General features: G+C 43.4%; 1 protein-coding gene across 1 annotated transcript in view; it reads left to right on the forward strand.

Annotated features, from left to right (window-relative positions):
- Window positions 1-26,516, forward strand: part of DPY19L1 (dpy-19 like C-mannosyltransferase 1) — a 131,978-nt gene that overhangs the window by 93,893 nt on the left and 11,569 nt on the right. Inside the window, exons 16-20 of the mRNA XM_068126592.2 lie at window positions 2,033-2,073; window positions 17,432-17,459; window positions 18,643-18,698; window positions 18,911-18,941; window positions 26,326-26,445. Coding sequence (XP_067982693.2) covers window positions 2,033-2,073; window positions 17,432-17,459; window positions 18,643-18,698; window positions 18,911-18,941; window positions 26,326-26,445 — 276 coding nt within the window. The remainder of the gene's footprint in view (window positions 1-2,032; window positions 2,074-17,431; window positions 17,460-18,642; window positions 18,699-18,910; window positions 18,942-26,325; window positions 26,446-26,516) is intronic.

The raw sequence follows: 26,516 nt of genomic DNA on the forward strand, positions 1-26,516 counted from the left end.
CAGCACTGGATGTGGAAATCTAGCAACTTAGATCTAGAAGAATGGAGATGGGTTTGAGTACGGGAACGTCGATCCACAAATGTCCGATTTGCCAGAGGTTATTTTGAGAGTCATCAGATGTAACTGTAAAGCAGACTGTGATTATGCGAAAGTGTATAAAGAACCTGTAAGAAGCATGACCTGGAATGCTCAGCTGCATGTGGGGAGTGCGACAGTGTCAGTTACACCAAATCATCCTCGCTTTCTGTGGACGATATAGATGAGGAATGACACACAGAATGAAAGTGGCAGTGTTTTAAATGATGACGATCGGAGTCATGTTTATGCATTACTATATACTACTGTGCTATGCTGTATATTCTTAAAAAAATAGCTGGAATATAGAGGGGCCCTAGTATCAAGCATGGTCAAACCAACACTGGGATAGTAGCTTTCAAATAATTAGACTCGTGTGTGCATTCCTGTATTAATGATGGATATTTGTGGAATAATTGGTGGCCATCTTGAAAATGGCAGCCATCTTGAATTTCTAGTTGGCCAAATCGTTTTGCGATAAATCAATAGTAACAGATATGATTTTTTTAAATCCCATATTGACATGAGTTGAACGATGCTCCCTTAAATGTATAAACTGAGGTATATTAACAGGAAATATTACTTTGAGCGGCCAGTTTGAAATAATGCAAATTAACTATTTTGTCCTGCCTACATTTTATCTATATTTTTTTATGTTGTCTGAGAAGGTTTGGGGAGTTAGTTGCAACAAACCGCATTTCTGTTGCAATTTTGTTTTGGTCAAACTACAGATTGACTGGACTAATACTGCCTATAGTGTGTCAAAATGCACCACATCCATAGCAAATCAATGTCTCGGTGGCTGCAAAAATCCTGTGTTTATGATCATCTATTTTAACGCTATTCAGAAGTTTTGTGTCAATGTTTGGTTGTGGGGGGAGTGGGGGGAGGACTTGTTAAAATCAATGGAATGCTATCAAAGGAGAAGGATGAGCAGATACTTCAGCATCATGCAGTTTCTAGTGAAAATCTTTCACTTGGAAGAGGATTCATTTTCCAACAAGATAATGATCCAACATACACTTCCAATTAACCCTGGTGTTGGGCTAGCGGCTAGGGTGCCGGCTTAAGATCCTAGGATCCTGGGTTCGAATCCCGGTCGATCGCTGAATTAACGCCAGGGGGGTTGACTTAGCCTGTCATCCTTCCGAGGTCGGCTAATTGAGTACCAGTTCACTGGTAATTCCCTGTTTGTCGTTAAAGGCGGCAAAAAGGGTTGGCGTCAGGAAGGGCATCTGGCCGTAAAACATTGCTTCAAAAAGGGGACCAAAAAAAAAAAAAAAAACAACAACCACGGTTCCCGAAAAAGGCCAACCCCCGCCCTGCGGGGAAAAATGGCCTCTAAAGGTGGTTTTTTGTTTTATACACTTCCAATTGAGTAAACAACAACTGGTGTGCTCCAAGTAATATAATGGCCACCCCAGAGTACGGACCTGAGTCCCATCGAGGCCATATGGGATTACCTGGAAATAGAGTAGAATAAGAAGAACTCAACTCACCTTACAGAACTGTGGAATGTACAACAGGATATTTGGCAGAAGGGTGCCTTACAGAACTGTGGAATATACCACAGGATATTTGGCAGAAGAGAAGAGTGCAGAAGAGTGCTTCAGTCATATGCAGGAATCATGGGTAAAAGAGTGGTGGCACTCAAGAAGCAAAATCCGGACACAGTGTTGACTAATACTATGAAATGACGCTGTTTTGTTATTTACTTCAGCAATTTGTTTCATCTGCTTTTATAAAGACTATTAATTTAGAATAATAAATACATGACTGTTGTCACTGATAAAGTTATGAATATACCATCAAGTATGAATATTATTGGAATAACCCAAACTTTTGCACAGTACTGTGTGTATATTTGTTATAACACATATTTCCTCTGAAATGTTACTTTTTTTAGGCTTTTACATGTTTGTGTTCATTGATCTTATTTTGGGTGTTTTTGTTTCAGATTATCAGGAATAAAACAAAACTGTTTCGTGATCAACTTTGGTAAGCATTTTCTTCTGACCAATACTGCTAAGATTTTTAAAATGTCTTCCGTAAAGAAATTTGATGCAAGAGAAATGTACAAGTATAACATAATTTCTACAATTAAGGAAGTTGAGAAAATGATTTCTTAACATAAATGTTTTTAAATGCACATGTGGATCTAGTGGAGAGTACTGTATTGTCAAATAAGTGAAAAAGAAGGAATGAAAATAAAAGCGGTGATCTCAGGTGTTATGGTGTTATAGCCGTGGGTGCGGCTATAATTGATGCAAGGAGACATCAGTGTAATTTTATACAAATTGCAAAGGCCTGAGGAGACAAATCACAGGGGTTATGTTGCATATGTTAAAAAAGAGAATGATTTTAAAAAGTTTTGAAAATAAATCAAAATGCATTGCATGATCTTCAAAATGTGTATCCACATGTTTTGCACATTAAAAATGTCTTGTGTTGGATGAAGAGGTTTTATGCTTGTCTAATGATGTCGCCACTATTGCAAACAGAGAACCCTTTTGCAATGAGCCTCAGGATTATCAGCAAGCTGTTGTTTTTCAAACAATCTAGCCTATCAATTGTGGACACAAAACATGCATTCCCTTGGAACGCTTGGTGATTTGTCAGTTTTGCATTTTCTTCAAATGCATTGTTTTCAGCCATGATAGTCCTGCAGGTGCCTGCAAAGTTTCGAATGTTGAACCCCAATACAAGTATTATTGTCAAGTATGACTCCAGCACCATCTGAAATCAGGCCTGTGGTTTTCCTTGGGTCAATGTGGATGCTGTCTCACACTTCTAGGTTATTGTAGATGATCAGTCTTTGTATATCTTTTCGCAAAGCATTCTTCAAATGACCCAAAAAAGGTTGAGCTCCCAAAATATACGATCTCCGCACACACCAACTCTTTTGTGCCTCTTTTGTTCCATTTATGGAATTGCCATACCGAAGCCGTTATATCACGCTCTCACCTCCAAGGCTCCGTGCAGGTGGTCTCATGCCATCTATCCTTACCCACAATCTTTCCCGCCCCCCACTCTCCCCCTCTTCCCTAACTGGCCCAACCGTTTTACTTGCAAGTTGTGGTTTCACATCCTCCTCTTTGTGTTAATTTTGTCCCTTGCTTGTTGTGTCTGCCTGTGGTGCCAATGCCCTGCTGTTTTCAGTACATTGTCTTTTTACCCTCTGTCACATCACTCTTCCATGAGCCTAGATTTTGTATACGAAAATGAAAAAGAGATGGATGCTCGCATATTTCTTATTTGTCCATCTGGATTACATGAGAGTCTTGTTCTTGTTGCACAGATATGAACCTTTGTTGCCGTTCTCCTTTTCACTGCTGTTTACTGTGGATCATGGCACTGTTTCGTGAATGCAATCATTTTGTTTCCAAACTTGCATTTTTCCACAGCTTAAATATCAATTTACAAGGCATTTATCCACAGCTCAATAGAGTACTGCACTCCCCCTTTGGGTTGGCACCCCTGCCTCACACCTTCAACATCTTAATGCCATGGAAAAAAATCCTCAAAATCCTTCTGATCTCTCACTATGAAGCTGATTCAATCGGCCTGAGACTCTCATATTGCAGACAAGTCCATGTCCTTTGTCTTCTACGGCTTCTTTCCACTCATGTACTCTTCTTTTCTCTCACCCGTGGAACCAACTAATCCCATTTTTCCTTCTCGGGCTTTGAGAGGACTGTTAACTACCACCTCAGGTCATTCCCCTTTCCTTTCCTTCCCTCCTTACTCCCCTTCCTCTCGCGCCCTGTAGGTTGATGGTCCTTTTGAAAGAGATTGCCTCCACTCGGAGTGACCTTCAATGCTACTGGTGAAATAGCAAACGCTTTTTGACGTTTTCAACCGTTCATACTTGTATGTGAAAACCTACCAATAATAATACTCCGCAAGCCTGCCTCCTTCCACAGATAAGAATGTGAGTGGAGGGGTGTAGTGAGCTACCTCAGGGCCGTCTTAAGGCATGGGCACACTGGGCAGTTGCCCAGGGGCCCCAGGTTGCCCAGGGCCCCACGATTCTAGGGGCACCATGCTGCCATATTGTTCATGAGAGATCTCTTGGCAGAGTGGATAATTACTCGACCTCTCGCTGGAAAGGCCTGGGATTAAGTTACGAAATATGACTGTAGCAGATTACATTTCATTTTATATGCAAATGGTATTATATGCATTAACCTTATTTCATTAAGATTTCCACTCATTTATTCACTGTGTAAAATACAAACAAGTTTCACAGCGCATCCCGATTGCCATTTGTTGAATGACGTCACGCACTTCTTGTTGAAGTTGAGTTGAAGAGTCTAATTATCTACAAATAATCCGGAAGAATTCCCATGTTTTAAACATTTTAAGCATTCTACTTGATACGGAATGCCTTGACCTTGCTAGCTGATGCCAGTCAGCTTGACCCTATTCATTATGGTTGGATCAACCAAGACGGCACGCTCCTGCCCCTTAAGTCTCTGAAGCCGATCCCCACCAAAATTCTGTCCCTGTGTGGCTGTAGTGGGAAGTGTAACTCAAAGCGTTGTTCCTGCAAAGCAGCAGAAGTTATGTGTGTGATCTACTGCCATAAGAAGGTTGTTGAGCCCATCTGTGTGAATAAATAAACAAATGCCAAGTTCCCACCTCAGCTCTCTCGTCTGGGCATCGGACTCATATACCATTCATTTTTAGTCATAATTATAAGGAATATGGCTTATATGCAGGTATTATATGGCACTGTAATGTAGATATTGTTTTTTTAATTTTCAGATTGTGTGTTCTAAAGAATGATTAAAATGTTCCAATTCATAAGTGAACAATGTGTATGCCTACGATATTGTGAGCCAAATAAAATGAGAAGTTGTAAAATAAACAAGATTTGAAAAAACTACATGGCCTACACTTATTCCCACAGTCAGTTAAGTTGCAAAACATCAGTAATTGTATCACTCATCAAACTTTGATAGTTTGCTTCTCGATGTCTGTGAAACTGCGATTTTGGTCGTTTTTTGTGATTTCTGACCTTGACCTTAGCATGTGACCTTGGCCTTCAATCATGAAAATGATGTCACAAATGGATTCCCCACACCCAAAAACCCATAAAACAAGGTATTACACATACGTCTATGGTGAGTGATTCAAAATTTATATTTTCAATATGGCTACTGGCGGCCATCTAGGATTTTCACCCCTCGTGGCCATTCACAGCCGGTTCCGAAGAAGCACCTGTGTGATTTTTAAAGGTAAATGGTCCAATAACTCAAATCAAGTTTCAAAATCTCTTGCGGATGAGTTGTATACAGGGTTATGAGCAGGGCCTGGACAAAAAACCCTGCGTGATGAACCAAAGATTTCAAATTTTGATTCATCGGTCCATAAGACCTTCTTCCAGTCTTCAGTAGTCCACTGGCGGTGCTTCATGGCCCAGGCAAGCCTCTTTTTCTTATTTTGCCATCTTAGCAATGGCTTTCTTACTGCCACTGACCTGTCAAACCTGCAGCTCAAAGTCTTCTCTTCACAGTTGAAACTGAGATTTGCTTACTTCGACCAGTGTTAAGCTGTGCTTGAAGCTGTTGTCCTGTGAGTCGCCTATCACGCAAGCTGTTGACTCTCAGAAACTTGTCTTCTGATTATGTGGTGGCTTTGGGTCTGCCAGACCTCTTCCTGTCAGAGTTTCCTCCAGTTTCCAATATACTACTTCCTGCAGTACAATATTGTCCAAATAATGCTTCAGAGGGTGTAATAACAGTCTGTTCCAATACTGCTTTTATACAGACAGGAGGTTTGTAATCAAGTAATCAGCAAAGGTTGGGACACGTGTAGGAATTGTTTGCATCAACTTTCAAGGCTTAATTTACTTACATTGCTGCAGAACAGCTGTAAGTTGTTAACCCATTACTTGTTCCCTGAAGAAGGCCTTTTTTACAATATAACTGTGCAATTTACATTATTTTCCATTTTTGCTAACCTAAACTTTTTTCTAACCTCGAGCAGTTTACTCCTTACCTTTGTATCATTTCAGGTTATTCACTGGACATTAAACTGCGTAAATTTCAATAAAAACTGGAAAAATTGAGGTGTTCTAAAACTTTAGACCGGTAGAGTATGTTATATTGTTCAAATGTTTGTGTTGATTAATCCTCGTTTTACAGCATATTTTTTATGTTTAAACATTGATTTTGTTGAAAGTACCAACAAATCTATAGGTTTAATTTTATTGACCACTAGCAGAAGTACCCGGCATTGCCGGGCAGGGGAGGGGAGGGGGAAGAGGAGGGGAGGGGAGAAGAGGGGGGGGGGGGGAAGTACCCGCCATTCCGTGTATAAACGTGAGGGAGAAGAGAGGGGAGGAGAGGGGGGGAGGGGGAGAGGAAGGGGTAGGGTGAGGGGGGAAAGGGAGGGGGAGGGGGAAAAGGGAGGGGGAGGGGGAAAAGGGAAGGGGGAGGGGAGAAGGGGAGGGGGGGAGGGGGAAGGGGGAGGGAAGGGGAGGGCCAGTCAACAATGACGTTGCAGTTCTCATGGTCGGAGAGCAGCACAACAATCGCGACATCGTCCTGAATCTTCGCAACAGCACGAAGCGGGTTTTGGAGACTCACCGATCCTGTGACGCCCTCCAGTACCGGCGTTGCCGGGTGGGGGAAGGGAGACCCGTACATTCCCAACCCGTACATTCGCCCTCTCGACTCAAGCTCACTCGGACAAAAGCCTCGCACAAATTACACCGTGAAGGCCCAATGGCCATGTCTATGCCACAAATCAAGTACGTGAGCGAGTCGGGCGCACTGAATTGAAAATATATAGAACGCTCATACTCCGTGAAAAGTGAAGCCAACTGGCGGCGGAGATGGAACATCACGTGATCGCTCTAAGCGAATCAGCGCGCTGCTCTGCCACCGGTCAGAATCCGTGTATAATATTCCTCGCTGAAAAAAAATCTATGTGAAACATGCTACTATCTATGCTAAATCATGCTAAATCATGCTAAATCATGCTAAATGCTAATCATGCTAAAATATATGCTACTTAGGCGACGATTTAGGCGATTTATGGCGGCAAGGAACATCACGTGATCGCGTCACGAACATCATTCGTGATCACGTCATCACGTGATCGTGATCGTCGTCAATGAGCGCGAATGAGCGAATCAGCGCGCTGGAAATTTTCCTTGCTTACTCATGGCGTAAATAAATATACTGCCGTAAATATGGTACATTATTAAAAAATAAATGTACTACAATATTTTTGAAAAATTTCATTGGTTGCTAGGAGACGGCAGCATGTAAAAACCGTTTGAATATTTGCAATACAGTTTGATCCAGAGGTAAGTGGTATGGTCTTGCTGGTTGGTGGACACGATATGTGTAAGGGAAATTATTTTGGTGTCCTGTATCTGGTCGTGCTAGTTGGTGAACACGGTACATTTAAGGGAAATGATTTTCTGTCATTCTTCTGAGTGGTTGCTTCTCCTTCCCCGTATTTTTGTTCATTTTATTGTTTTTTTCCACTCTCTTGAGTTGTGGGCCTTCCTTGAGTGGTATTACATTTATCATCATCATCATTGGAATGTCTGTTGTAAAGATACGGACATCAAGTCCGTATCTTGACGCAGAGAGCATCAAGCACCATCTTTTTATACCAGGCAACGGCAACGCACTAACGCAGACCTCGCTCGGCCCCGCCCACAGCAACCTCTCTCGGCCCCGCCCATAGCTGCCTCGCTCGGCCCCACCCACAGCGATCTCGCCCGGGCCCGCCCACAGCGACCTCGCTCGGTCCCTCCCACAGCGGCATCACTCCGCCCTACACGGCACTATCGATATAATATTCGTACAATGCCGGGTACTTCTGCTCGCTGAAAACAAATCTATGTGAAACATGCTAAATCATGCTAAATGCTAATCATGCAGAAGTACCCGGCAAAAACGCAATCGCTCTGAAATACGTGCGAACGCGTAATCTATCTATAATTCCAGTAATCTCTGTCTGTCTGTCTGTACGTTTGTTTGTTTGTCTGTGACCGCTGTTTCTCGACAACCACGGGTCCGATATACTTTTAACTTGCCAGGTATATTGCTGGGGACCCGAGGATGTGCCTTTTCAAGGTTTCATATTAATCGGACAATTACTTACCGAGCTATGTCCAAAAAACGATTCAACCAATCAGAGAGCAGCGAACGATCGCGTGTGCCGAACGTGGCGGGCACACTCTGCCTCGGATGGCACATTTGAGAGCGTATTCATTTATTTCACGTTTGCAAACTATGTTGGCGTTAAACTATGTTTTACAACTAATAAAAACGAATTTGCGATTCATTCGCTTTCCTGCGCGTTTGTGCACGCGATGGCGATTTCTTTACCAAACTCCGGAAGCCGTTCGCTTTGGACCAAACCATTGCATGTAAATAGAGGGGGGGGATTGTCACCACTCGCAAGCCGTTCGCTTTGGACCAAACCATTTCATGTAAATAGAGGGGGGGGATATAATATGTCCAAAAAACGATTCAACCAATCAGAGAGCAGCGAACGATCGCGTGTGCCGGCGTTGCGAATGGACCAAACCATTCCATGTAAATAGAGGGGGGGGTTCTGTGGTCGTTGCGAATGGACGAAACCATTTCATGTAAATAGAGGGGGGGGGATTGTCACTGTACTCGCAAGCCGTTCGCCGTTCGCTTTGGCGTTGCGAATGGACCAAACCATTTCATGTAAATAGAGGGGGGGGATATAATTTTAGATAGATATATAGTACGGGCATATATATAGTACGGGCATGCCCTAGTTGAGTTAATGGCGGCAACGAACATCACGTGATCGCTCTGAGCGAATGAGCGCGCTGCTCTGCTTCCGGTCAGATTCCGGTCATAATATTTCGCGCTGAGATAAAAATATGGTAAAAACATATGAAATAAATTTTTAGGTCAGCCATGTTCGTCCCAGGCTCAATGGCCATGTCTGTGCCAAATATCAAGTACGTGAGCCTCTCCGTTTAGGAGTCTATCAGTAACATTACACACACACACACACACACACACAAACTGTGTTTTATATATATAGATTTACATTTTTATTCCCGTGGGTGGGAAGGGGCCCCAGTGGATTGCTTTGCCCAGGGCCGACAATGCTCTTAAGACGGCCCTGAGCTACCTCACTCCTACCCTCCACTCTTTCTCCCATCCCCTCCTCTATTGCATTTCCCTCTCACCCCTCCACTCCCTCATCCTTTTTCGTTTTTGTTCCATTTTCATTGCATTCCCATTTTCCATTTCATTTCTTGCTGTGTTTCTGCTTGTATCCATCTTGTTCACCCCATGTGTCCTCCTCCCCTTGCTCCCCCAAGTGCCCCTCTACCCTTCATTTGGTGCATTTCCCTCCTTTCCACTATGTTCTTCTGTTTTGTGGTACTTTGGATGCAAAAAAGTGCTTTACTGTCTTTCTCGAGTTGTGGAAAGTATTGCAGCTACTCCTCAATCCTCATGAAAGTATTTCACAGAAGGGCATATTTGTCTGTGCCTCTGCGGCTACCTCATCACAAGTCCATTCTGATTGCTTTTCCACTGGGAATATTATGCAAACTACGATATATTGCTCTTTCAATGTTGTCACTTACTTTGGACTTGGCTCTTATCTGTGCTGCTGTTTGTTTGTTTTTGTGCACCGAGTTGAGGCTCATGGAAGAGAATGAACACAGAACGGACCAGAATGCAACAGAATTAAAGGAACAATAGAAATAATAAGGGGTGGGGCAGCAGCATGGTTGAGGGATAAAATAGAGGGAGAATTTAGAATAAAATAAGGGATGTGCAGGAAGAATGAGAGCAAGGGTAGTACACTGCGGATGAACAAGATGGCTACAGTCACAAACTCTTGCTCACAGAAGTGGAAGGAAAAACTGGACAGTGGAAGGAGATAATCTTGGGGAGGATTAATATTGGTAGGTTTTCTCAGATGAATGGATGAAAGTGTTGGTTTTCTATTTCACCAGTAGCATTGATGGTCGTTTCTAGTGGTGCTCTATAGGCACTCTCTTTCAAATGACGATAAACCTACTGGAATATGATATCAAACCAGATGTATAATTGCAATTGTTTTTGAATATTGTATAAATGTGTTAGGTGTAAACACACACGCACACACGATCCTAAAAACATATCCCTCTCCAAGAAACAAAATCAAAGCCATAAACCAACTCGCAGTATTAGTGTTCCAGCACAGTTTGCGGAATAATAAACTGGCCGCAATCGGATATCAAAACAAGGAAACTCCTCACTATCCACAAAATGTTCTACAAATGTCAATGCATCCTGAGAATGTACCTGACGAGAAGGAGGTAGCAGCATGATGGAGCTCCACCAAGTGCACATAATGACAACTGTAGGGTTGGCTTAGTGCATGAAAAGTTCAACAGACGACCAAACCCAATATACATTCAAACATGAAGATATCAAGCCAGAGAAGATATCCCTAACACGCACTGCAAAACAATTCCAAAAACAGGTGTGAATAGAAGATATCGCATATGAAACCGAAACGGAAACTAGAACGGCACTCAGTAGAGAACATAACTCCACCTGGTTGGCCATATCACTCAATGGTGAAGAATCACTTCAAAAATTCTACTAGCTGGATCTGGATCCTCACCGAAATTGAATCGATTCTTCCTTGTCACACACAACCTATCCAACAAGTTTCATCCAAATCCATCCATAACTTTTTGACATATCCTACTATGTATCGTTTTTGGCTCTATCTCCCAATGGTGAATCATCACTTAAAAATTAAATAATTCTCATATCCGAATCCATTTTCAGATCTTCACCAAAATCGAATCGAATTGTCCTTTTCAGACACCCAACCGGTCCACCAGGTTTCGTCCAAATCCGTCAACTTTTTGAGATATCCTGCTATGTATCGTTTTTGGCCCTATCTCCCAATGGTGAAGAATCACTTAAACGAGAACAATGCGACTGTGTCGCCAATATGCCTCCGCACAGTCCCACAACGGGTAGATGCCATCACTCTGCATATGTATGGGTAGGGGATCACGTTTGTGAAGTTTCGTGTTGATCGGATAAGGTTTGTTTTTCTATCCAAGATGGCTACCAAACCACGTGACCTATGACGTCATCATTTTCAAACTATATGCAACAGTGCTGTTGATATTTGTAAAATTTTGCATCGATAGGGTGAGTGGTTTCGGAGATATAATTTTTTAATATTTTCCTTCAATCCAATATGGGTGCCAAACCATGTGACCTATACAACATGCATTTTAAGGCCATTTTCCCTGCTAGAGCGGGGGTTAGCCTTGCGGTCCCCATGACGATCTTCTCCATTTTGCCCTATTTTCTGCATCTCTCCTTGTTAACCCCCTTGCCCGCATTTCTTCTTCCACCATCTTTAGCCAAGTCTTTCTCGGTTTTCCCCATCCTCTACTTCCTTCTACATTCATTTCCATCACTCTTCTCAACCAGTCACTTTCATCCTTCCTCAACACATGACCAAACCATCTCAACCTGTTCCTCTTCACAGCATCAATCACAGGCTCTATTCCCATCAACTTTCGCAATTCATCATTTGTCTTCCTCTCTCTCAACGATACTCCGCACATCCACCGAACCATTCGCATTTCCACCCTTTCCAGCCTTCATTGCTGCTCTACGTTCATTACCCATGTCTCGCTCCCATAAATCAAAACACTACTCACACATGCAGCATACACCTTTCCCTTCAGCTTAAACGACACTCTCCTCCTCATCAGCACGCCACTCAGTTCCCGAAACTTCTTCCATGCACATCTCACTCAAGCAACCGTTGCCGAGTCTGATCCACCTTCTCCATTCAGCATGTCTCCGAGATAGCAAAATGTTTTCACACCTTCCAGCTTCACGCCGTGTCCAAGATCCAACTCAACATTTCCTCCATCTGCAGCTTCCTCTGTGCACACCTTACATTTGAATGTAGCTGCCACACTGGTTAATGACCCTCTCAGACCACTGCATTTTTTATGAACCCACTCAGCGCACATTGTACATTGAATGGAGTTCACTCCGACACCCTTCCTGCACAAAGCACATGGCCCAGTTCTTTCCACCTCACCACATGCTTTACCACTTGCCATCACCTTCGTCTTTCCGATATTCACCTTCAGACCTTTTGTCTCCATACATTCCTTCCACTTGTTCATCTTTTCCTTCAGTTCATCCATACTTTCCACAATCAACACCAGATCATCTGCATACAACAACTCCCACGGTAAACCCTCCTTTACGTTCTGAGCCAGCACCTCTATCACAGCTACAAATAGTAGTGGACTTAGTACTGACCCCTGATGCACTCCCACCTTCACCTCAAACTCGCCACTGTTCCCGTCCTTTGTCCTTACAGCTGTGCGCTCTCTTTTGTACATTGCCATCACTACTCTAATCAACCATTCCTCCACTCCTAACTTCCTCAATCACCATGTCAATACTTCATGTGGAACCCTATCGAATGCTTTCTCCAGATCAACAAACCTAAGAAACAACTTCTTCCTCTTCTCCATGTTCTTCTCCTGCAACTGCCTCACAATAAAGAGCGCGTCTGTCATTCCTCTTCCTGGCATGAATCCAAACTGCATTTCGCCGATCTTCACCTTCTTCCTTATCCTCCTCTCCAACACCCTTTCCAATACCTTCATTCCATGCTCCAATAACTTTATCGCTCGGTACGAGCCACACTCCAGAGGGTCACCTTTCCCCTTGTATAGAGGGACGATGGTACTCAGTTCCCAATCCACTGGAATGTGGCCTTCTTTCACCACCAGATTGCAGATCTCTGTCATTCTCTTCACACCCCAATTTCCCGCTGTCTTCAACATATCTCTCACAACTCCCGTCGGCCCTCCCGCTTTTCTACTTCATTGCTTTTATCGCTTCCTCAACTTCCTTCTCAGTTATCTTCTCTGCCGGTCCTAAAACTGGGTTACTCTCTATGTTGCCATCCCATTCATTCTCTGATTTCAACAGCATTTCCATATATCTTTTCCATCTTCCTTTAATTCCATCTGGGTCCACAACGATTTGTCCCACTTCATCCTTCAAGCAACTCACCCCCATCACATCACACCTCTCTTTCGCTATCTGCTTTGCAATCCTGAATACCGCTCTCTGACCCTGTTCCGAATCCAAGCGTTCTCCGAACATTTTCCTACATGCCTCCTGTGCCTTTGCTACCTCTTTCTTTGCAGCCTTCTTGGCTGCCTTATAACTTTCATGCTCTGCTTTTTCTACCCCCATACCCTTCGCCTTCTGCCACTCCTAGAACTTCTTCCTCTTCTCGTCAATCCTCTTTCCAACTTCATCATCCCACCACCATGTTTCTGAATGCCTCGGTGGTCCTTTTGTCCATCCACATACCTCAACAACGCCCCCCTTCAGACTATCTTTCATTGACATCCAACCACTTTCAAGCTCAACCACATCATCCTCTACCCTACTCAGCCTCTCTTTTAATGCCTCCCTTACTGTCACCTCTTTCAACCTCCACACCTTCATTCTCGGTTGGTACTTTACCCGCCGAGCTCTCCTCGCACCTTTCACCCTTATGTCGCAGACAACCATATGGTGCTGTGAAACAGCCTCCTCCCCCGGGATCACCTTTGTGTCCCGGAGGTGCCTCCTATCTCGCCATCAGGTAGTCAACGGTTGTCGTCGACCCACCTGACGTGTATGTAACAAGCTTATTATCCTCTTTCTGGAACTGAGTATTACAAATCAACAAATCAGCTCCATCAGCAAACTCCAAAATCCTTTCACCTTCTCCAGTTCTCACACCATATCCGTAACCCCCATATGGTGTGAGAAATGGAGACCTATGATGTCATAAATTTAATATTTCAATACAACGGGTCATCGATCATGTGCATGCAGTTTCATATTTTTAGGATAAGGAATTTGATGAAAACATTTTTGGCTGGTATACCACTTCACCTATGATGTCATCATTATCATGCTTTTGTTCCCCATTGGGAGTACTTGACAATGTGCCAAGTTTCAAATTTTTGCCATTCAGCGGTTTCCAAGAAATAATTTTTTTAATTATTTGCTTTTTATCCAAGATGGCTGCCATACTACGTGACGTATGACGTCACATTTATCATAAAAACATTCGGCATGGGTGTCACTCCTACCCTGAAAGTTTCGTCTCAATCGGACATATGGTTGCTGAGAAAAACGAGGTTTAGCCTGGACGGACGGACAACCCGAAAACATAATGCTTCTGGCGACTTTGTCGGCGGAGGCATAAAAATTCTCGTAGCCGAATCCGGATCTTCACCAAAATCTAATAATTTCGTCGGTGTCACATCTGCTACATCTCTGCCAAATTTCGTCCGAATCCGTCCACGACATTTTGAGATATTTTGTTCACAAACGGACAGACAGGGGTGAAAACATAACCTCCATCCACCCTTGGTAGCGGAGGTAATAGGTAAAATGCCAGTTTCCAAAAAAAGCTGGTATTGGCTTAATGGTTAAGCTGGTTGAGAATGGCTGGCTTGCGATCTCAGATCCTGAGTTAAATCCCCTGTCAATCCGTTGAATTAACACCAGGTGGGTTGACTCAGCCTGTCATCCTTCCGAGGTCGGCAAAATGAGTACCAGCTCACTGGGATGAATGAGCCAGTCGAGTGTCTTGCGTCGGAGTGGCAACCCTTCCAGGATTGTGCTCAATGGCCTAGGAAACTGATTCGGCAGCCATATGCATCATCACGATGCAAAAAGGAGTGGGGGTCATAGTACATACTAGAAGCACCCACTCACTCCAGGGGATCGGCCAGGGGGGGTTATGTTATTATCCTTATTCAAACGTGTAATTCAAAATACCTCTCGCTGTGTAATTCAAAACACCTCACTGCACTGTGAAAGGTGTGGGCAGGAATTATGCACTGTAAAGGGTGGGGCCTTGTAATACCCTCTCCCACCTGGAGCGGCTCTACCTGATACACATTTACAGAGATAATTTGCGTCCCCGACATCCCACCAAGACCACTGACAAAAACAACAGTATGCCTGTGCACTAATTGGAGTAATGCTGATCCGATGTAGCAAGTCTGGATGGAATCGGCCCAAAATTATAGGAGTAGTGCGACAAACAAACAAACAAACAAACACTGGTCTGTGAATTATAGTAAGTATTATATACTCAGATATTGATATGTGATCATACATGTATTATACTTGACATATACATTTTATACACACACACGCTAACAGAGGTAGATACTTTGAGACAGGGTAGGTCTCCGTTCCATCTCTTGACACCCACCCACGTGTGGAGAAAGATGTCAACAACAGCATCTTGCAGGCACACACACATGTATGTGCACACACATGTATATGTATTTACTTATGTATATATACAGTCACGTGAAAAAGTAAGTACACCCCATGTAAAGTTTTGACTTTTTCAACATATTTCAACATACAGCTATTTGATCTTCATTTCAACAATATTGATAGATAAAGGTGATGTAATATAACAAATATCATGAAACATTTACATTTTGTAGTCCATTGTATAATTTAAATAGACATAAATGCAAATTTTGCATGTGGAAAAAGTAAGTACACCCTTGGCTCTAATAGGTGGTATTGCCCCCATTGGCAGAAACAACCTCAAGTAGGCGTTTCTTATAACTGTCTACCAGTCTCTGACATCGACTGGGAGAAATTTTTGCCGACTCCTCCGTGCAGAATTCTTTCAGCTGTGCGATGTTTGAGAGGTTTCTTGCATGCACAGCTCGTTTCAAATCCCTCCACAACATCTCGATGGGATTTACATCCGGGCTTTGACTTGGCCATTCCAGAACCCTCCATTTCTTTCTTTTCAGCCATTCCTTGGTGGATTTACTGGTATGTTTAGGGTCATTGTCATGTTGCAAGGTCCACCTTCGGTTGAGCTTCAACTCTCTGACAGATGGCCTCACATTATCCTCAAGCACCCTCTGGTACAATGAAGAATTCATAGTGGATTATATGATGGTGAGCTGCCCAGGCCCTGATGCAGCAAAGCTGCCCCAACCCATAATATTTCCACCACCATGCTTTACAGTTAGTATCAGGTTCTTGTGGTCAAATGCTGTCTTTGGTTTTTGCCAAACATGTCTTCTGGTACTGTGGCCAAATAGCTCTACCTTTGACTCATGTGTCCCGAGCACATTGCTCCAGAAGTGCTGGTCTTTGCCTAGGTGTTCATTGGCAAACGTTAGTCTTGCCCTGATGTTCTTTCTGGACAGCAAAGGTTTCCTCCTGCCACACCTCCGATGTAGATCAAATTTGTGCAGCCTCTTTCTAATGGGAGACTCGTGCACTTTGACATCAACAGTGGCAAGAGATACCTGTAGGTCCCGTGATGACATTCTAGGGTTCTTAGAGACTTCTTTCAGCATATTGCGGTCTGCTTTCGGGCTGAACTTGATGGGGCGGCCTGGCTTGAACAAGCTGGCAGTTGTTTGGAATCTTCTCCACTTGTAGATGATCTTCCGGACAGTCGAATGATCGATTTCAAATTGTTTGGAGATCTTTTTAAATCCCTTCCCAGACTCATAGGCATCTATAACCTTCTTTCTGAAGGCCTCATAGAGCTCTTTTGATCTAGGCATGGTGACGTCGCACACTTCAACAACAAAGGACAAACCAAACTAAATGTCTGAGATTTAAATAAGACAGGTTCCTCCAAGATCCTCTCTAACGATGTTCTAATCATTATTGCACCTGAGCTGGTGCACCTGATTCTAATTTTAGGTATTTGAAGTAGTGATAAATGTCGGGGTGTACTTACTTTTTCCACATGCAAAATTTACATTTATGTTTATTTAAATTATACAATGGACTACAAAATGTAAATGTTTCCTGATATTTGTTATATTATATCACCTTTGTCTATCAATATTGTTGAAATGAAGATCAAATAGCTGTATGTTGAAATATGTTGAAAAAGTCAAAACTTTACATGGGGTGTACTTACTTTTTCACGTGACTGTAAACGTGGTTCTCCCATCCAACGTGATTGGATGGGAGGATTGCTACAGGTGGTTTATTAAGTGTCCAACGACTCACTCACTATATGGCTGTGGAGCTGAAAGCAAAGACAGATAACGAGAATGAGTGTACCAAGTGGATTAAAAAATGGGTGCAAAGAAATGTAAACAAACTTACCTTGTCGTCCAATATTTGTTTGCAGCTTATAAATACGTGTAAAAGTGAATGTGCTTGTATTTCCAACTCAATTCCTTAGATTAACATAGTATATGTCATTAGCACGTGACATTGCACATATAATCTAATTTTGCTGTTTGTTTTCCTATTTTATAAATCGGCAGGCCTTCTTGGATGGCGAACGAAATGTGGGTAAGTTTTATGCGCAAAATAAAATAATGAAGTCGGTATAAAAAAAATTTCCAACAACACTTTTTGTAAGTACAGTATATGCAATTGGTATAGGTGATCACCTGGAACTGTAATTGACTTTATATAAATTAATGTTCTAATGCCTGGCAGGTTAGCCTAGAGGTACACTATAGGTTCGCCTAGAGGTACACTATAGGTTAGCCTCGAGGTACTCTATAGGTTTCCTAGGGCCCTAGAGGTACACTATAGGTTTCCTAGGGCCCTAGAGGTACACTATAGGTTAGCCTGGAAGTACACTATAGGTTAGCCTAGAGGTACACTATAGGTTAGCCTAGAGGTACACTATAGGTTTCCTAGGGCCCTAGAGGTACACTATAGGTTAGCCTGGAGGTACACTATAGGTTAGCCTAGAGGTACACTATAGGTTTCCTAGGGCCCTAGAGGTACACTATAGGTTAGCCTGGAGGTACACTATAGGTTAGCCTCGAGGTACTCTATAGGTTTCCTAGGGCCCTAGAGGTACACTATAGGCTAGGCTCGAGGTACGTTATAGGTTAGCCTAGAGGTACACTATAGGCTAGGCTCGAGGTACGTTATAGGTTAGCCTAGAGGTACACTATAGGCTAGGCTCGAGGTACGTTATAGGTTAGCCTAGAGGTACACTATAGGCTAGGCTCGAGGTACGTTATAGGTTAGCCTAGAGGTACACTATAGGCTAGGCTCGAGGTACGTTATAGGTTAGCCTAGAGGTACACTTCCCATACTAGCCTCTGGTGTTTCTCATGCAAAAGAAGGCAAAAGAAGGCATGCAAAAGAAAGTTCGTCACTTCAACGGGCCTTAAACTGGGTATCCCATCTTTTAGTATTAGTTGGTGGACGATAAAGATCTCACGGTGTCCTTTGTGAAGAGGAGGAGTGTTATTGCATGAAGTTCGCGAAATACGAGGGCCAAAACATTTTCCAGCTGACCACGTAATAATGTGGGAACGATTGGGGCCGTTAAAGAATCAGCCTTAGCAATAGTAGTCATAGTTGATCTCAAAGCCTGGTCGAACCATTGCTGGAAACGAAAGAGATGGGAAGTTGAGAGATTCAATGATCGCAATGATGTTGTGTCAGTTTTCTCAACAACAAAAAAAAATGGTGATTTATGTTGACAAAACTTTTGAAATGTGACCCGCAGGATTGCGATGAAGGATCCGAGCAGCATGAAAACGAATTGCATGACACGGCAGAACAGTAAGCAGCCAGCAATGAAAGATGTATCGGTTCATCGGCTTAGCAGTCGTGGCCCCAAGATTGAATATCTCACATGATTATGATATCTATAGTTTGTGTTTAGTAAAACAAGTCTCACTATTCCTAATGAAAGGCAGGATTTTTTAGTTCTTTTTGGTGGGTACGTCATTGGGATAACGATTAACTTAACAATTATTTGTTTTTCTCAACAGAGACGATGGTGAAGATGCTGTCTATGCAGAGGTAAGAAGTGAATTATTGTGCGGATTGCCCATTCTGTGCTTTGTTTATTCTCTGTAGCAAAATGTATTCAAATGTTTCACTTGGTATTATGTTCAGTTACTCATGCAATAGGATTTGCATTCAGCTTGTGCTTGAACTGTGCTGCATGGCAAGATGAGCGTCATGAATGCTTCTGCAAATCCCATACATTGCTTGCTCGCTTTATTAATCTCCTGTTTGTTACCTTGTGTGTGAAGTGCAAAATGGCATTGAACAATTGGTTCACTTTGTCTGTTTTCCGACAGACGTCAGTCAATGATCGACGATCTACCTCGTTGCAATTTAATGTATCATTTTTAACACTGTAGGACATGAACCGGAACACGAGCCTACAGTTTTGGAGTAGTCTCGCTGTGAATTTGACAAATTATACAGAATCTCATCCCAAGTTCTCATCCCAAACCCTGGTGTTGGGCTAGCGGCTAGGGTGTCAGCTTAGGATCCTAGGATCCTGGGTTCGAATCCCGGTCGATCGCTGAATTAACGCCAGGGGGGTTGACTCAGCCTGTCATCCTTCCGTGGTCGGCTAATTGAGGACCAGTTCACTGGTAATTCCCTGGTTGTCGTTAAAGACGGCAAAAAGGGTTGGCGTCAGGAAGGGCATCCGGCCGTAAAACATTGCTTCAAAAAGGGGACCGAAAAACAACAACAACCACGGTTCCCGAAAAAGGCCAACCCCCGCTTGCGGGGAAAAATGGCCTCTAAAGGTGGTTTATACAGAATCTCATCCCAAGTGTGTATGCACACAGAGCAGTGAGGTAATTGTATTATTCTGTCTGCCTGCCTGGCAGGAAACAAAATTGAAAATCATTCCGATCAGGAAACTTATTGGTTTAGGGACGTCATAAAGTACACAAACAACAATCGCAAAGAACTAATTTAACTGTGTTAAGTAAGGTGGTGTAAAAGACGGTGCATCGACGGCGGTAAACTTCCCAATTTTTTTTTTTCTATAGCCTTCAAAGCTTTTATTTATTTCAATTGAATTATGTACGTCAACACTGTAGAACACAAATCACCTCGTTTGTACTTCCAAAAACCTCGTCTTTAGCAGTACTTGGAAAAAAACATTACACCTCTTTACAATCTCAACCAATCAAATTTGCCATTCGCATTCTCAGCGTTGGGGAATATCGACATTCAGACAAAATACCATGGCTTGTTGGAAATATAGATTGTGCTCAGAAACGCAAAAGAAGAGTTTAAAAGACCCTTCCCATGTCCTTTTTCTCAACACTGTGGGGTAAGGTGTTCTATGAACTCTCTTGTTTATATAATTAATTTCATCCTTAATGGTTTCCTTTTGGGTTGTTTTTTTTCATTCATTGATGCTCAGTCAGGTTCAGCCTTACTGCTTCAAGTTCATTCACACCATCCTATTTATGTACTTAAATTACCTCCATCACCAAAGGTGTGACAAGGACGAATTGATTAGATTTAGGTGAAGATCCGGATACAAAATTCTTAGTGATTCTTCACCATTGAGAGATATGGCCAAAACCAATATATAGCACAATATGTCAAAAATTTATGGACGGGTTCGGACGAAATAAGGTGGGCATGTTGATTGTGTGATGAGGACAAATCAATTCGATTTTGGTGAAGTTCTGAACGTTAATTTTTCTGTGTACGTTAATTACGTACACAGTAACGGTTCTGTGTACGTTAATTTTTAAAAGTGATTTTTCACCATTGAGTTATAGGGCCAAAAAGGAATTTTTTATATATATATATATATATGATTGTGAGGTTATGATTACCTTTGAAGCAATGACGCACTGCGAGATGGCTCCTCTGGAACTTGGCAGGCAAGGTGTAAACATGTGACGGTGATGTCACGGCGTCGCTCATTAGGTTGGAGCACTAAATTGTTTTTATATATATATATATATATACTAGCAGAAGTACCCGGCATTGTCGGGCGGGGGAGGGGAGGGGGGGATGGGAGGGGAGAAGGGGGGGGGGAGGGGAGAAGAGGGGGAGGGGGAGAGGTGGAGAAGAGGGGGAGGGGGAGAGGTGGAGAAGAGGGGGAGAGGGTGAGGGATGGGAGGGGGGGAGGGAAGGGGAGGGCCAGTCAACAATGACGATTGACATTGCAGTTCTCATGGTCGGAGAGCAGCACAACAATCGATGCGAAGATGCAGGACACGACATCGTCCTGCATCTTCGCAAGAGCACGAAGCGGATTTTGGAGACTCACCGATCCTGTGACCCATGCCCTCCAGTACCGGTGTTGCCAGGCGGTACATTCCCAACCCGTACATTCGCCCTCTCGACTCAAGCTCGTATTCGATTCATATTCGAAATCGAAAGGGGAAAGGGGAAATCCTTCGTATTCGAATTCGTAAACACTAAATATGAATTAAAATTTAATTCATATCGCACAAAATCGACACAAAACACGATCGCATAAAGGTGAAAAAACGCATTGGCTTTTCGCCCTGAATTACGTGCAAACGTGTGACGTGTGACGGTATGGAACATCACGTGATCGCTCTGAGCGAATCAGCGAGCTGCTCGCACTGGCTGAGATTAGCGGGTACTTCGCTGAAATGCGCTGAGGTAAATATGAATAAAAAATATGGATCTCGTCAAATTCGAATTCGTAAACACGAAATATGAATTAAAATTTAATTCATATCGCACAAAATCGACACAAAACACGATCGCATAAAGGTGAAAAAAACGCAATGGCTTTTCGCCCTGAATTACGTGCAAACGTGTGACGGGATGGAACATCACGTGATTGCTCTGAGCGAATCAGCGAGCTGCTCGCACTGGCTGAGATTAGCGGGTACTTCGCTGAAATGCGCTGAGGTAAATATGAATAAAAAATATGGATCTCGTCAAATTCGAATTCGTAAACACGAAATATGAATTAAAATTTAATTCATATCGCACAAAATCGACACAAAACACGATCGCATAAAGGTGAAAAAAACGCAATGGCTTTTCGCCCTGAATTACGTGCAAACGTGTGACGGGATGGAACATCACGTGATTGCTCTGAGCGAATCAGCGAGCTGCTCGCACTGGCTGAGATTAGCGGGTACTTCGCTGAAATGCGCTGAGGTAAATATGAATAAAAAATATGGATCTCGTCAAATATTGTCTCGGCCATGTTCGTCCCAGGCTCAATGGCCATGTCTATGCCAAATATCAAGCACATGAGCCTCTCCGTTTCGGAGTCTATCGGTAACATTACACACACACACACACACACACACAAACTGTGTTTTATATTTATATATATATATACAGTGGAACCTTGACTTACGAGTGCCCCAACTTACGAGTTTTTCGAGATACGAGCCGTCGCTCGGGCGGTTTATTGCTTTGAGATGCGAGCCGAGATCTGAGTTACGAGCTTTCGCCACCCGGTCACGTGGTTATCTTGCCGTGCAAGTACAGTATCTCTGTCGTATAGCGCTGCATTTTTGTTTTCGCATGTTGGTTATTTTGAGTTTACGCCACCAGGTGTGTTCTGGTCACGTGGTTATCTTGCCGTGCAAGTACAGTATCTCTGTCTTATAGCGCTGCATTTTTGTTTTCGCATGTTGGTTATTTTGAGTTTACGCCACCAGGTGGGTTCTGGTCACGTGGTTATCTTGCCGTGCAAGTACAGTATCTCTGTCGTATAGCGCTGCATTTTTGTTTTCGCATGTTGGTTATTTTGAGTTTATGCCACCAGGTGGGTTCTGGTCACGTGGTTATCTTGCCGTGCAAGTACAGTATCTCTGTCGTATAGCGCTGCATTTTTGTTTTCGCATGTTGGTTATTTTGAGTTTACGCCACCAGGTGGGTTCTGGTCACGTGGTTATCTTGCCATGCAAGTACAGTATCTCTGCCGTCAACTTGTTCAGAGTGCCGGCGATAGCTCGCCTTCTCTTTGTGGAAAACACGGTACTGAGAAGAAGAAGAGGATGATGTGCTTGGATATAAAACACGCAATCGTCGAAAAACATGAGCGAGGTGTGCGTGTTGTCGACTTGGTGAGGCGGATGTGAAGGCAGCTGAAGATTTTATTATAACTTTTGCCGAACTGATAGAAGCCGAACGATACATCCCCCAGCAAATCTTCAACTGTGACGAGACAGGGCTCTTCTGGAAAAAGATGCCGAGGAGGACGTATATAACGGCAGAGGAGAAGAGCATGCCAGGCCACAACTTGTTCAGAGTGCCGGCGATAGCTCGCCTTCTCTTTGTGGAAAACACGGTGAGATCCTTAACATCCAACAACTAATAGGACGCAAACGGGGCGCCCAGTTTAGCGGTACACACATTGATGAATCACCCTGCCTGTGAAACACCGACATGACAGGTTATAGCTGGGTTGGGATTCAAACCCAGGCTGGACAGTTTAGACTTTAGAGTCAAGTGTGCGTACCTCCAGTCCAGGCCATCCTGCCAACTTGTATGCTGCATACAGGTGAAATATAAAGCGCGAGATATTTTTATATATACTGTATATTTTAAAAAAAATTGGTGTGGTTTTTGGCGGGCTGGAACGGATTAATAGCATTTCAATGCATTTTAATGGGGAAATTTGATTTGAGAAACGAGCAATTTGAGTTACGAGCTCGGTCACAGAACGAATTAAACTCGTAAGTCAATGTTCCACTGTATATATATATATATATATTGTTGCGGACACGACTTAGATGTTATGATGGGCCGAGTGGAATGGCCGCCGTGTTCGCACAAGTTACCCGATTACACTCGAACGTTGGCCGAATCGCGCTATGCTAAATCAATGAAGGAAAGGACACAACGGCTGGGTTAAATGACACGACACCAGGGGTACAGTTCTCAAGACCTCCGGAGGAGGATATAATATGGGATATGCAGAACGTTTAGATTACACGGCACAAGAGGTACAGCACAGAAAGGTGGGCACTTATACACGGTCTTATCTTAGCCCCGACAGACCACAGACAAACGGGACAAGGCTGACTCACACAGGGATTGATGGCAAGGAGGGGCAGGTAGTCGATGGCTCAAGGTGCACCTTGGCTCAGGGGCAGAATCGACTCGGTCCGGTCCAGAGATGCGGGAGGTATCTCTCAGCGCTAGGAGGTGGCGTCTTTTCTTCTTCGTAGCTCAGGCGGATCTGACGTCACCTCCGTCTTCCTGCGCGTATCCAGCGGGGAGTGACACGCCCTCGGCTCGTTAGCTCCGCCCCAGATGGAATCGGTCCGCCGCTTCTTATTGGGTGCGGGGGGTTACCGGGCTCCGCCCTTGACGAGGAGCTGACAGTCAGCCCCTGAGTGGTAACCCCGTCGGAGCACATGGTCAATGGCGGCTAACCAAGCCGGAGTGAGGACGCGCACTCCCCGCGCCGCTGTTGTTGTTGGTGGTGTTGTTGTTTCATGAGGAAGAGATGCGGGGAGGTATTGGGAGGTCCTAAACTTACTAATGGTGCCATACAATCACATTCTGGTGCAACGAAGAGTCAGAATTAATGGAAACGAGTCCTTAACTGACATAGACTAAGAATAACTAGCAAGATGTCCTATAGTTGTCTACGTGAGATGCGGTGAACCTGGGCACGACATTTAATGGGGGAAAAAGGGGAAGGTCGGGGCTACAGAGTGTTGTTTACAGACAATGGGACTAGGGATTGGGGATAGTTGGGGAGTATTGGGGAAATAGGGGAATATTTACAAGCGGATATGGATGGAGGCCAAATCCCATATCCGCAACAATATCTATATATATATATACACACAATATACACATATCTCTGATATGTCAAAAACTTGTGGACAGATTATGACAAAACTACGTGGATGAGTTGGTTCGAAGACAAGAACAAGCTGAGTAGATTTTGGTTAAGAAGCCGATCTGGATCCAGAAATCAGTGGGTGGTATACAGAACATAAACTGTTCAGTGTTCATCCTGGTGGAGGTATGTGCTCTGCCAAGTGCCCTTTTACTTTGTTCTGTATCCATCTTGTCCACCCCATGTATCCTCTCGTGCCCCCCATTCCTCCCCACACCCATTGTTTGTTCAAGTCTGCCTCCATCTTGGCCTCCATCTTGGTCTTCAACTCTGCTGTTGGTGTTTCTCTTCTCTCTCAATTGTTCCTTTTGTCCTGTTGTGTTCTGATCCGTGCAGTGTGCAAATACTATCTCTTCCACGAGCCTCGACTGTGTACAAATAATGTACACCAAATTTTGTACCAATGATTTGCTAATCTTGTTCCCCAACCCAAGCTCAAATTGGTAAAACTCTTAAATTTCCAGTGAATGAATGACTTAGAAAAGTTAGGCAGTTGAATAGATAAGCTCTGATGACGATGAGCTATGCCCACACCATTCTGATTTACCTCCTCTTCCCTTTGATACGAATTTTGTTATTTTTGCACAAAGATAAAAAGCGAAGGTGGGACTTTGATGGCTTGTGCTTTGTTGTGCAAAGCCTTTCGTAGGTTTATGAATGCAATTTCACAAGGTGGCATCATTTCGCCTTGTTGCATTATGAGCAGCAATACTTTCTTTCTTTTTTTTACAATAAATTTCTACGAATGGTGTAATAGTCGTAGTCGATGCATCATTGCACTTTATAATCAAGTGATGCTATCTGGAGAATGGAGACTGCACGATAGTTTGTGCACCCTCCAGCCCGTTGCATAGAATTCCCTCCTGAATCAATTGTGTAACCCGATCCAAGAGCAGTTTGACTTGTGGTATTGCACTTCAGCTCAATGTAAAAAAAAAATGCACTTCAAAAATGCATTGCAGACAATTTGTACAGCTTGAAAATGATGAAACTTTAAATTTGAATGGAGTGAAATTTTAGTTGGGAGATTAGTTGCACTTGTTTCCAAATTGACAAACAAGCTGTAGTGTTGCTTAGAGATTGTTAAAAGTACGATTGTGCTCGGCCAACTACACTCTTGGCCGAGTGAAAGTCACCACAGCCACAAACCATGCATTCTTTGTTGGATGACACTCGGGCTCGGAGTTTGGAGGGAGCGTGGGAAAATCTAGGCTTGATGTGAAGTCGGATCAGACTGCAGAGTTGGGTTAGCCCTGGTATGCCTCTTTCAGAGACAGCTGTTGATGAAAGACTGTTTGCCAAGGTCTTGAGATGCAGTTGTATGAAAGGCACTCCTTGTCAATTGCCTGGCTGACTTTGTTTTGTTCATGTGTTCTCAGCCTCTTCCTCTTGGAGAGTTCCCTTTCGCCTGGTGGTCGTGTAGCATCCATGCCAATTTGCAATTCCTCAACATTCTGTGGTAGAGAGTGCAAACTTCCATCGGATTCACAACGGTGACTTCCGATGTTGAATCACAATTACAATTAACACCGTATTTCCCATCCCTCATCTTTTCTGTTGCAGCTGTTGTTTCACACATTCACTCTGATTGCGTTTGCCATCATGGCCATTTTAATAATGCGCCTCAAGCTCTTCCTCACACCTCACATGTGCCTGATGGCGTCTCTGGTTTGCTTCCGCCAGGTAGGGAAACTCAATTTGGTTTGTAAGATTGTTTTGTCTCCTGGCTCATTCATAGAGAAGTAGCAAGTTCA

This window comes from Myxine glutinosa, chromosome 10 (genome assembly GCF_964187855.1).
Source record: "Myxine glutinosa chromosome 10, kmMyxGlut1.1, whole genome shotgun sequence".
Taxonomy (NCBI): Eukaryota; Metazoa; Chordata; class Myxini; order Myxiniformes; family Myxinidae; genus Myxine; species Myxine glutinosa.